Source organism: Fusarium musae, chromosome 4 (assembly GCF_019915245.1).
Source record: "Fusarium musae strain F31 chromosome 4, whole genome shotgun sequence".
In the NCBI taxonomy this organism is placed as follows: domain Eukaryota; kingdom Fungi; phylum Ascomycota; class Sordariomycetes; order Hypocreales; family Nectriaceae; genus Fusarium; species Fusarium musae.
This window is the reverse complement of record NC_058390.1, coordinates 4159674-4172186: the sequence shown is the minus strand read 5'-3', so window position 1 is coordinate 4172186 and position 12513 is coordinate 4159674. Positions and strand designations below refer to the sequence as shown.

General features: G+C 48.5%; 7 protein-coding genes across 7 annotated transcripts; 3 read left to right on the top strand and 4 right to left on the bottom strand.

Annotated features, from left to right (window-relative positions):
• Positions 1-904: 904 nt before the first annotated feature.
• J7337_006226 (uncharacterized protein) lies at positions 905-2012 on the bottom strand (the record flags this gene model as incomplete). The annotated part of the gene is made up of 4 exons (XM_044823890.1): positions 905-1240; positions 1297-1456; positions 1512-1796; positions 1846-2012. The coding sequence occupies 4 exons, from the start codon at positions 2010-2012 to the stop codon at positions 905-907; spliced, it is 948 nt and encodes a 315-aa protein (XP_044682381.1).
• Positions 2013-2667: 655 nt separating this feature from the next.
• Positions 2668-3467, bottom strand: J7337_006225 (uncharacterized protein; the record flags this gene model as incomplete). Its single annotated transcript, XM_044823889.1, has 3 exons — positions 2668-2809; positions 2876-3357; positions 3408-3467. 3 exons carry the CDS (start codon positions 3465-3467, stop codon positions 2668-2670), a joined length of 684 nt encoding a protein of 227 aa, XP_044682380.1.
• Positions 3468-5065: 1598 nt separating this feature from the next.
• On the bottom strand, positions 5066-6022 carry J7337_006224 (uncharacterized protein; the record flags this gene model as incomplete). The annotated part of the gene is made up of 4 exons (XM_044823888.1): positions 5066-5285; positions 5338-5582; positions 5642-5772; positions 5872-6022. 4 exons carry the CDS (start codon positions 6020-6022, stop codon positions 5066-5068), a joined length of 747 nt encoding a protein of 248 aa, XP_044682379.1.
• A 482-nt stretch (positions 6023-6504) lies between these two features.
• J7337_006223 (uncharacterized protein) lies at positions 6505-7458 on the top strand (the record flags this gene model as incomplete). The annotated part of the gene is made up of 1 exon (XM_044823887.1): positions 6505-7458. The coding sequence occupies one exon, from the start codon at positions 6505-6507 to the stop codon at positions 7456-7458; it is 954 nt and encodes a 317-aa protein (XP_044682378.1).
• Positions 7459-8017: 559 nt separating this feature from the next.
• J7337_006222 (uncharacterized protein) lies at positions 8018-8494 on the top strand (the record flags this gene model as incomplete). The annotated part of the gene is made up of 1 exon (XM_044823886.1): positions 8018-8494. One exon carries the CDS (start codon positions 8018-8020, stop codon positions 8492-8494), a length of 477 nt encoding a protein of 158 aa, XP_044682377.1.
• A 295-nt stretch (positions 8495-8789) lies between these two features.
• Positions 8790-9839, bottom strand: J7337_006221 (uncharacterized protein; the record flags this gene model as incomplete). The annotated part of the gene is made up of 1 exon (XM_044823885.1): positions 8790-9839. The coding sequence occupies one exon, from the start codon at positions 9837-9839 to the stop codon at positions 8790-8792; it is 1050 nt and encodes a 349-aa protein (XP_044682376.1).
• Positions 9840-10310: 471 nt separating this feature from the next.
• On the top strand, positions 10311-12206 carry J7337_006220 (uncharacterized protein; the record flags this gene model as incomplete). Its single annotated transcript, XM_044823884.1, has 3 exons — positions 10311-10953; positions 11004-11711; positions 11767-12206. The coding sequence occupies 3 exons, from the start codon at positions 10311-10313 to the stop codon at positions 12204-12206; spliced, it is 1791 nt and encodes a 596-aa protein (XP_044682375.1).
• Positions 12207-12513: the final 307 nt, after the last annotated feature.

Here is a 12513-nt window from a genome sequence, read left to right as displayed (position 1 = left end):
CCCGGAGAGACAGACCGGGCACAAAGTCAGAGGGACATAGAAAAGTAGCAAGTGATTCACAGCTCATATTTATAGATAACTAGTATCAAGTTTAAATATAGAATGACTGTAGCTAGTTATACTGAGATAGAAACGCTTCTGCACTCTCAAGCTCCCTCTTGATGGCCTCAACATGAGCTGCACTTCGCGGCTTGATATTAACCTTGTATGGCAGTGGACACACCAAGTTCGCAGACGTATATGCATCTTGATCCAGTGGTTTAACCTTCCCGGTCACAGGATCAATTGGCTCAGAGAACTCAAAAGCCCATAATAGCTTGGCTGTGATTCGCCACATACTACGTTCGGCAAGATGAATTCCGGGGCAGATGCGTCGTCCAGCACCATATCCATAGTGATGTAAAACTGGAAGTTAGCTAGTTACTCTCAGTACTGTTGGGGAAATAGACTTATCTCGTTTCTCATAATCAGGACCAACAGCGTATTCGTTTGCTAGCTTTGTATGAGATAGGTAGCGGTCCGGGTCGAAGATGTCATGACTTCCGTAGTAATCCTTGTCGTGATGCATCGCCCAGACGCCGACGAAGATGGTACTTCCTTTGGGGATCAACATTCCATCGTAGTAGTCATCTGTCAAAGGTTAGTTACCGAATGAACGTTTGCTATCCCGGTGGTGTCGAAACTTACCCTTGGTGACGGTATGAGGCAGTCCTAGGTCGGACCTATACCAGTAAGCACTCTGATGCAAGGGGATACCATGTTCAAGGTAAACTCACGTTGGTCTCCATCGCAAACCTTCCTTCACGATAGCATTCACATAAGGCATCTTCGCGAAATCCGAAAACACAGGTGCTCGTTCCGTACCACAAACAGCATCAATCTCCACTCTCGCCTTCTCCTGGAACTAAGGATATTTCGCCAAAGCCAAGATCAAAGTAAGAATCTGATTGGCCGTGGTATCAGCACCTGCTTCCATCAATTCGCCAAAAAGATTGTTGAAGGCGTGCTGCGACATAGGCCAGCCGTTCTTTTCATACTCATCCAACTTCATATCGATCATACACTCTCGACGATCACCTCGAGCACGTCGGTCATCGACCATTGCTCGTGCTTGGCTCCAGACTTTATCCATGTGGTCTCGCATTTTGTAGACGCGGGACTTCCATTTTCCAGGGATGTACCAAAGCCACGGGATGAGGTCGACGGGAGGCGTGGCACCGGGTTCGATCGCCTCGAGCCACTAGAAGTCAAGTCAGACAACCGGCCAGTAAGAGATGTGCTATGGGAGTGCTTTACCTTTTCGATCATGGCAGAGACATCCTTGTACCAGAATGAATCCAGAGTGGTCGCTCGGAAACCCCAGGCCAGGATAGCAGCCACGGAAGAGGCGTACAGGCGTGAGTACGAGTAGAAATTGCTGGGGTCATCCAAAAGACGGTTCATCAAGATAACGGCCCTAAAAACCGCCAAGTCAGCTCTCACACACCCTGTCATGATTCAAGGCTACTTACTCAGTCTCCTGCACTCTGAAGTGCTTCTCATCTAAAGATTTTGGGTTCAAATTGCGTGTCACGACAGTTCTCTTCTCTCGCCAAGATGGACTCTGACACTCCATGGTCATATGATCACCTCTCGTGATGAAGAGCGGGACGATGTTAGGAGGCCGATCTGAGTAGATGCTGCCCTTCTTGTCGAGAAGCTCGTGTACGGCTTTACGATCGCAAATGACAATGATGTTGCCGGAGCCGATTTTGAGAGAGAAGATTTTGCCGTACTGCAGAGACCATTCCATAAACCTGGAATTTATTAGTGACCACTTAGGCTGTGTGATTACAGTGTTCTTACTTCTTTCCGAGGCCGGTGGTTGGAATCATGTGCATGTTGCCCAGGATCGGAACCGTAGGAGGCCCCGGAGGCATTCGAGGATCCCGTCTGCCAATCCGGAGCAGCCAATATAGCGTTAGAGCGACTGCGGCACCTACAAGGCCGTAGATAAACGTAGGGGAGGCCATAGCGACGTTTGTGGCAGGTTGATCGCAATGCGGAATACAATTGTACACAAATCGAACAACAAAAGAAACACGACTATCATGAACGAATCAATCGGGGCGGGGGAAGCTTATACAGAAAGACCCCTCACTCTGAGAGCTACAGTAGAGATCGAGACCCGGGTTAGTGGATCATAGTGCAGTAGGCAACAAACTAAGGTATCATTCCTTTCTTGGTCTTGACCTCCGAAGTTCGTGCGAAGCTTCGGCTTGGGAGGTGGAGTTGGTCACTAACCATGTCAGCCACTTAGTGTTTCCCCGCAGTTTACAGTGATTTACAGCGTTGATGGCCTGTAGCTATCGGTTGTGATTCTGCTGCATGGTACAGAGCTTTTAACGATGGAAGATCTTGAATCAAGGTATTATTTATTACAAGTATAGTAGTTTGTTATCCAACCGTTGAGATCAGAAGGTCACGTCAGATTTATGGCCTAAAATATCCAAAAATTGAATTGACTTCTTCCTTTCCATATTCATTACAGAAGCCTTTGAAGCTTGGGACTGGAATGTGTCATGATCAAATGCATCTTTGGGAGCAGCTAGGGGCCAAACATGAACCAGGGTCAACCAATGAACATGTACAAATAAGTTTTGATATCTATATGATGTACTGCTTGATCTAGCCCTTGATCCCTAAATGGCCGTTAAAGGTTCGAGACCGATGAGTTTCGCTACGGACGCAATTCGCCTCTACACTGTTAACAAGTTCTTGCACTCCATCGGATCGCTCCCACAAATTCCAGTCTTCCTCCGATGCAAACCTACGGAAAAAAAAAATATGGTCAGTAATAAGATCACCAAAAAGCTCCAAACTTCATTGAGCTCACCTTAGCCACAAGCTTGCCATGCTCGTATCCCGACATTCCTTCAGCACCAATGCGCTCTGAACCTGAGGAGAGCCCGAAGTCAGTCCCTCAGCGAATTGTGCTAGTCCTTTTAACACCTCGCTTCTCAGGTTCTCATTTTTGGCCCAATAGTGCTTCACCACCACGAAGCTCTGCACAGAATCTCTTGCGACATCATCAGCCCTCTTAAGAAAACCTGCGTACTCATCGTAATGATGCAGGTCATAGTCCGGACTAGCCAATCCTTGGGCCGTTCGCAAAAGCTCGTCCTTGTCAACCAGCGCCATCTCTCTTTTGAAAATATCTGATGAAACATGGTCGATGAAGAATCCAATTGGATGCGTGTATCCTTCTAGACCCCAGAGCGTGTCGGGCTCACCATCGACATCTTGACCCCAGTAGTACGAGTCGCCGTAGGGTTCTGTAGCTGACACTTTGCATAACTCGACAAGCCGGTCTTTCCACTGATGAAATGTGTTAGTTTATTTTTAGAAAGATGAACGTTTAACCATACAAGATCAATGGCTCCATCTCGCCCAACAACGCGAGCGATAACAAAGAACTTGGGTGTCATGGCTACTTGTTAGACGCAAGATTTCGAAAAGGGTCAGCGAGACACCTAATGGGTTGAATAGAATGAATATAGCATTGCCCTGTTTGTTCATGATCGCAAAGGCGGCGTATTATCGGCGGATCGATCACGAAGCAAGTGGTTACGCCAGAGCGGAGATATCAGCGGACGCACTAATTTCGGTGGATGCCCATCTGCATGAAATCCATCTCTCCTCTGAGAAAGGCAAATTTGGTTAAAGGAATCGCAGATTTGCTCCTCATTCTTTCCCAATCTTGTTAAAATTCATTCAAAACTTACCATTGGGAATTGTTAGTTATACCCACTTGTCTGTACTGAGCGCGATGCCGACCTCCCAAGCTCTCCAGTTGATTGTCATCCCTCATCGCCCAGCGGCCAATGCGGAAATCGAGCGAGATCTTGCGCCGGCTGTTTCAATACTTAAAAAGTGAGACAGACTTGCCGCCTTACCGTGTCGGCATGACTAACATGCCTGCTTGACAGGGCACCAGGCTTGAAGTCCTTCTGGAGCGGCAGAAAATTCGAAGATCGATATACAAAAGTATATCTAGCTCTGTGGGATAATCTAGAGTCATCCCATTCTTTTTTCACAAGCTCTGAGTATGAAAAGTTCCACAGCGTCATTCAACCAGCTCTGAATGGTCGCAAAGTCACATGGACATCTCATGCACTCATGGATCACTCACCCCTCAGTGACCATCAACACCTCTCCGACACTCTGAAGTCGCCTGCTATGGAGGTTGCGTTGACGAAAGTGGTTGAAGGTGGTGTCTCGGGTTACTACTCGCAATTTAACAAAGTGGTAACGCGTGTGCTTGACGAGGATGATGGGTGTAAGGGCTACTTTATCAGTCCTCTTATTGAAAATCCTGAGGATCAACTATTGTTGATCAATTGGGATTCTGTAGATGTGAGTGTTCATAGCTGAGACCTTATGACTATTGAAGGAGGTGCACTGACCAAGGGATAGGCTCATCATGAAATCTTCGAAAAAAGGCCCGGATTTCGGGAATGTATAGATGCCTTGAAGGAGTACTATAAGGAGTTTGTCGTACCATGGCATATTGTTGATATTCACGAAGAGGATTTGTAGCGATAGACTGCCCTATGCTTCTCAAAGTTTATTACAAAGATTTTCATGCGTAACCTTATTTCCTTCAATAGATTCGTGGCCTAGTCTTGATACTGTCGACTGATCATGGATCGATGGTCTTTTAGTATGTGTGTATGGAGCTCCTATGATGGCCATACAAAGCCACCCTAAAGACATTTGTAATATATTCCTTCACATTGAATGCCGTCCACAGTCTAAGGTACCCAGTATATACTGCGTCCTTTAAAGCTTAGGCTAAGTTACCTCAACATTTTTATTATTTATGGTTAAGGTCCTGAGGCTTCTATCAAGTTGAGCTAGTGACACCAACTAAGTAGCGAGGCTCGAATAGAAGGTTTAGGTATTGCTTTATTGGCATATCAATTCGTTGCTAATGATTGTTCAGCTAGCTATCTCTTCCCTACCGCTAGGTCCCCATTATTCACTCATCAGCACGCGGCATACCCTCCATCCACAGTCCATTGTGCTAAGAAAGAGTGTCAAATTTCTGCCACGTATTGAAAGTAGAAGGATAATACTTACCACCAGTGACATATGACGCATCATCGCTCAACAAGAAACACAGAACCTTGGCCACCTCGTCAGGCTTGCCCATGCGACCAAGGCATGTTAACTTGCTGATCTTTTCCGAGTCAAACAGCCCCTTCGCTTCGCCCGCCTCGAACATCTCAGTTCGGATCGGACCACTATGAGCTCTGTCAGTATGAAGTACATATGACGCGGGAAAGAAGCTGTTACGGTAGAAGGGAATTGATGCGAATACCCTCAGTGCCAAACTCGCCGGCTACGGACGACGTAAGGCCGATGACTCCAAACTTGCTCGATGAGTAGGCTGCATTGTGAGGAAAGCCTCTGAGGCCCGAGGTGCTGGAGATGTTGACAATGGCTCCTCCTGGACGAGGGAGATGCGGAATCTGGGCTCGCATGCACCACATGACGCCTTTGAGATTGACATCCATCATGCGATCCCAGTCAGACTCTTCCTGTACGATATTTATCAGTATTCATGACTGCAATGGTACAAGGTAGTGTCATAGCATACGATTGTTGCGCAAGTTGTATCACCTTTCCCCCCTGCGATACCAGCAATGTTGGCGGCTCCATCGAGACGTCCGAACTCAGCAACGGTGCTGTCAATCCAATTCTGGACTTGTTGCTGACTTCGGACGTCAACTGTTGACGCGATGACTTGATTACCTGCCTGCGAGCCTGGAGTACGCATCAGAGATGAAAACGAACAAGAGACGGGGAAATTAAGAGGTCCATACTCACATAATTCTCGTGTTTTGTTGAGACCATCAACGTTGACATCACAAATGGCTAGACCTCCAGCTCCAAGTTCCGCTAGGCGGACTGCAGAAGCACGCCCGATGCCCGACGCTGCACCGGTGATTGCATATACTCTTCCTTTGATACCAGACATTTTTGTGACGTGCGTAAGAAAAATTGTGACTAGATACAACTAATTATCAGAATGAAGGTGCCGAGAATATGACCTACCTATACTTCCGTCTCGCATTGATGAGATGTGACGCCGCTGGGGTCAGCTGGCCGCAGTGGCCCTTCGCCGCTAGCAGGCTCGGTTACAGTGGTCACTTTGGAATCGAGCCACCTGGAGCAGAAGCGAATTCGGGCTAGGTTCGGCCTGACTCGGCGCACCATCTCATGAGTGAAATGGGGACAGGACGGGACTGACAAATGCTGCTCATCATGAGAGGAGAGGAGAGGAGAGACCTGTAACATCTACAATCAGTTATCACCAACGTCTGCCGCTGATCGTGAATTGTGTCATATAAGCCCATAGCCTCAAGATCATCCAAAAGCCCTACTCTGCCGGCTCCAACTGTTTTAACAGCTCAATTACTTGGCCTTAACATATACTCCTTTCCTACTCGCTCCCTCACAATGTCCGTCAAAGGTCGTGTTGCCATCGTCACTGGTGCAGGAGGAGGTCTTGGACGTGAATATGCCCTCTTGCTCGGAAAGCTAGGAGCCAAAGTGGTAGTGAACGATTACGGCGGTACCCTCGAAGGCCAAGCTGGAACCATTACAAGAGCCCAGTCAGTGGTAGATGAGATCAAAGCGGCTGGCGGCAGTGCCATTGCCGACGGGCACGACGTTTCTATTCAAACACAAGCTCAAGCCATCGTCGCCAAATGCCTCGCTGAGTACGGCCGTGTTGACATCCTCGTCAATAATGCCGGTATTTCTGGGAAGCCGAGCTCTCACGCAGCGCTCGATGCACCGGCGTTCATGAGGGTCATTGAAATTGGCGTCCTAGGAACGCAGCTCATGACAAGTGCTGTTTGGTCTACGATGGAGAAGCAAGGATACGGTCGCATCGTCAATGTATCGTCAGATGCCATCATTGGATTCGGTGCGGGTGGCGACTGCGCGTATTCAGCTTCCAAGGGCGCAGTGTATGCCATCACGCAAGATCTTGGACGCTTTGCCCCGTCATGCGGAATTAAGCTCAACGCCATATTGCCTTCGGGCGCATCACGAATGGGAGATCTCTCAGAGGCTTCAAAGATGATCACTCAGACATACTTCGAAACCAGAAAATGTGCGCCGTTACTTGTTGCCTTGTGTGCTGATGAGTGCCCGGTATCTGGGGTGTGTATCGCTACGGGTGCTGGAAGAGCTGCTCGTGTTGCACTGGCGACGTTCCCTGGACATACGAATGAAACGACAGCAGAGGGATTTCTGGAGAATTGGACTAAGGTTATGGGTGATGAGAAGGATGTTTACATTCCCAAGGATACTTTAGATCATGTACGGTACGGAGTTCGCTTGGCGTCTGGACTAGAGGTGCCTGAATTGCCATCATTGGGCATTATACCAAGTACTAGCAAATAATCACCATAGCCAATTAATCTTAAAGTATGTCGCTATGACATAAAATTTCCCCATGATAAATAATTGCAATAGTTATGAGGCCTATATGCCCCTGCCAACCTCAACCCAAAGCAAACAATTTCTCGCTCAAGCGTTGGTTAGATCAATCTTCCAGTAGACCGCGTGATGTAAGAATCAGCTGTCTGGTCTGCCAACTCAAAATACCCTCACTGCTTCAATTCATCAACAAGTTCCAACTTTGGGAAAGTGAGGAGTCCAATTGCCAGACAACAGCATTCGACACCTTCGGTAGCCTCGTGAGAGCATTCAAGAACCCAATTCTCGAGCCGAAGCTGGACCGTCCGAACTCCATCCGCTAATAACCCCTCATTTCTTTTCTCCCACTAACCCTTCAGGCACCATCCTCGTGCTTTAGGCGGGGTAGCAGTATTGGAGCCTCTATTTATGCTTCTCCCTAACGATCGATGCTGTCTAAGACCACTCAAGCTGCGAGTCGCACAGACAGATAAACTTGCAACCACTTTCATTCTCAACCACCAACCCAAACGACAATTAAATCATGACTTCAAACAGCACGCCCAGTCTAGAAGCACTTCTCCAGCGTCTCCAACTCCTAGAAGACAAAGACGCACTAGCAACCCTCCTCAACCGCTACTGCAACACAGCAGACGACCACAAATGGGACGACTTCGCAGACTGCTTCATCCCCAACGGTGTTCTCGGGTTCGAGAGCTGGGGCGATGTCGTGGGCGTTGAAAACATCGCTGCTGCTGCTCGCGGCGCAGAAGACAGATTTCAAGGCCTACAGCACTCCATGAGCAATCTTCAGTTCACGGTTGATGGAGACACGGCGGAGGGAAGATGTTATCTCTGGTTCTCTGCGACGATGGATACAAGCAAACCTCATGAGTACCATGCTTTTGGAGGACATTATAGGTTCAAGTTTCAGCGGACGGATAAGGGATGGAAGATTGCTAGAATGCAGCTTAAGAAGATTTGGGCGCAGAATGAGGATACGGAGCGTGTATTCGGATAGACCTATTTAGAAGAGGATGAGCTGCAAGGACTTGGCACAGGATATCTGGCCCAATATCTCGATACTCAATTTGTTGCGCATCATATTCATTCAGCAAGCGATTCTGTGCAAGTTAGATGACCAGTTAGACTGTCGAGCGGTATGGACGCTTAGGCTGTTACTTTACGCTTGGAGCCTTCGCCATTATTTCAACATTCATCTCCTCCTTCATCATTCTGACTGTCGACAACAATTAGACTAGCTTCTTCTACGCTTCTGTTACGATTTCATGTTTATCAGCTATATCTCATATCTCTCAGTCCATAACAATGACAGCACGACCCTTCAGCTTCCCATCACGCAACTGCTGGTAGGCCTTCGGAATCTCATCAAAGCTAAACCTATCAACCTCGATACGCAGCTTCCCTTCACTCGCAAGCTGACACACCTCCCGCAAGTCCTGCCGTGTACTTCCAAGAGAGAGTGAAAACTTAGCACTCGTCGCCATCAAGTTCCAGCCTAAACGCACAGATCCGCCTTGCATACCAGGGACAGAGACGAACCCCTGGGGTCGAACGACACCCACTGCTAGTTGCAATGTTGCATCGCTTCCAACAAAGTCAACCACGCCGTCAACGCCTCGGTTTGAAGTAATCCGTTTAATTTCTGCCTTTGAACTTGCATCAGATAGAATTGCTTCGTCTGCTCCCAGTTCCTTGGCGAGGGCCAGCCTTTCGGGTGAGTTGTCGGCAGCAATGATGCGAGCAGAGGTGAGAAGTCGGAGGAATTGTACAGCATATGACCCAAGCCCGCCAATGCCAATGACCAAAATGTATTGTCCAGGGCGTGCATTTCTGAGAATATCCTTGCAGCTAGCATACGCAGTCACACCCGCGTCGGTGAGAGGAGCGTACATCACCGGATCCTCGTGACCGATAGATACAAGCTCAGTACGAGGTACAACAAGGTACTCAGCCAAGCCCCCGTCGAAGCCACAGCCCCTAGTCATTCCAATAGCCCCTCGCTTAAAGTACTCGCAGTGCTGCTCAACCCCAGCCTCGCAGAAAGTACAGAACCCACAGTGTCGCATATGATGTACAACGACACTCTCTCCCTTGGACAGGTCAGTCACCGAGGATCCGAGAGCTTCAACGACGCCAGATGTTTCGTGGCCGAGAATGTAGTTTGCGTCGATGGCAGAGGCATATGGATCGCTACCAGGTGGACTGTCCATCATGTCGAGGTCTGAGCGGCAGAGACCAACCGCTTTGACGCGAATGAGAACATCGCCAGGTCCCGGAACTGGTTTTGGAGAGTCGACGTATTGACCCTCTTGCCCCCAGGCGACTAGTTTGTAAGATTTCATGGTGTCTTGAAAGTTGGGCTGCGAATGCTCAGACAGTATGGTTTACGCTATGAGACGTACTGGAGCTTGTTTTAGGATCGGTAATGAAGTGCAGGGGTAATAGGAGATTAGATCGTCGGGCTGGGGTAGTTGTGTCTCTTGACTAGCGCCTTGCTTGGTGTAGGATATGAATTCGGACGATCTACAGGTAGGCTCGTGACCACTTCGGTATAACATATTCCCCACGGGCGGACTGAACGTCGGATGAACTTACACACGCTTTGATCTATAGTGCCGCTGTAATGTAGATCATTATAGCGTCCCGGTTGCCGTGAGATCTTGCGGGGTACAAGGGATCGTATTCTATATGCCGGCTGTGGAGTATAACAATGCCCCTTATGGCCTGATTACAATCTCCACCGATGCTGTTTGACATCGATTCGCCAAGTCCTCTTTGATCTAATCATCGCTTAACACTTGAAACTTTTCATCATGACGAAACAGGAAGCGTCACCAGACGAAATCTTACCAGGTCACAACGATCAAGACATTTCTTCCTCAAACGAAGATGAACTTCGTTCCAAGATCTTAACCGCTGAGCGCTCAACTCTCCCAGAGGGTTACTTCCTCAGCCGGGAGTTTGTCGGAACGTTTGGCGGTATCGCGTTCAGTCTTGCAGCGACATACTTCGCCTTCCAGGCTGGCGCCGGCGCCCTCATCAACATCAACCAGCACATCGGCCCAAGTGAGAACTACTACCTGTTCTCAATTGTGTGGACAGTCTCTCAACCAATTTCCATGCTCTTGTTCGGCCGTCTCTCTGACATGTTTGGTCGTCGAAACCTAGCTCTTGGTGCAAACATCCTTGGAATAATCGGTGGTATTATCGCTGCTACTTCGCAGAGCATCAACCAACTCATTGCTGCCAATGTTCTTTTGGGTCTTGCTTCGGGTATCCCGGGTTCATATCCTCTTTTGACCGGAGAGCTCATGACGAACAAGCTCAAGTTTCTTGGTACTATTGTTGTTGTAGTACCTAACATCATCGCCACTGGGTTCGGTCCGTATCTTGGCCTTCGGCTTAGCATTCTGAGTTCATGGAGATGGATCTTTTACATCTACATCATCTTAATGGGTATGCATCAACCCTTGACACCACATAAGAACCATGCTAACATGTTGCAGTGATCGGCACTACTCTCTGGTACTTCTTCTACCACCCTCCTTCGTTCGTCCAACTTCACGGAACCAGCATCAGCCGCAAAGCCGAGCTTGCAACAATCGACTGGCTCGGCACTTTCCTTCTTATCTCGGGTCTCGTTCTCTTCCTTCTTGGAATCGCCTGGGGCGGTCAACCATACAAATGGACTTCCGGTCGGGTCCTCGGTCTTCTGATACCTGGTGCAGTTCTGTCCATCTCATTCGTGCTCTATGAGGTATATGGCAACCCCGCGAAGCCAATCGTCCCCATGAAATTCTTCAAGGATGTCCGAGGCTACACATGCGTTGTCGTAATCTCTGCCATCACCGGCTGTCTCCAAACGGCTTTGTTCATCTTGTGGCCTTCACAGGTTGCATACATATTCGGAAGCACCACGAATGGATGGGAGGAGACTGCTTGGATGTCAAGTGTTGTGAACTTTGCCGCTTGGGCTGGTATCATCATCGTCGGGCCTCTCTTCCACGTCATCAAGCACCTGCGTCTACAGCTTGTTGTTGGATCTGCCTGGATGACAGCGTTCCTGGGGGCCATGTCTACTATCACTTACTCCAACAAGGGATCGGCTATTGCTTTTGCCTTTCTCAGCACCTTTCCCATCGGGTGGGGAGAAGTGATGACTATGTTGATGGTTCAGTACATTGTTCCAGAACAGGATCTGGGTGTCGCCTTTGGTAAGTAGCCAGATTCTTCTCAAGCCCTCCCTGACTAATGATGTTTTTCCGACAGCTGTTGTCTCCTCGGTCCGTACCATCATGGGCTCCATCTTCGCCGCTGTCTTTGTTGCCATCTACAGCAACAAGCTCCCGGGCTACATGGCCAGCATTGTCGTACCAGCGCTGCAAGAGACATCTCTTTCTCCAGAAGCTATCAGTGAAGTCCTGGCAACAGCACCCACCGCCAGCCAGGCCGCACTCTCAGCTATCAAAGGCGTCACTCCTGAGATCCTGCGTGTCATCAATGCCAAGGTTGCCGATGCTTACGGTCACTCATACGCCTTTGTTTATTACACCGCGGCTGCACTTGGAGCCGTATGCCTTCTTGCGGCATTGTGTCTGCGCGACTTTGATGTTTATCTGACTGACCACGTTGCCCGAATGGTGTATAAGAAGGAGGAGACCAAGGAGGACTCACTTGCAAAGCATATTGAGCACCGTGAGAGTGCTTGAATCTCTTGTGTGAGATGCTCCGTTGAAAATTCCTGGCCTTTAGTGAACGGTTCAATTTGGTAGATACTCAGGTCACGTGAAAGTTCTGGTCTGGTGTGAGAAATGGCTTCACTTCAACTTTCAATGGAAATAAATCTAATAGCATCGCTTTTTATCATTATGGGCTCGGATTATCTGCAGACATAGCTTGTGATATTGTGATAGTAGTCTTGTAAAAGGACTGGGTCACGACTCTTATTTGTGGTTAGCTTGTAATACAATAGGTACTTAGAAAAGTTAAACAGGACTGTAGATACCTTCCTTACTA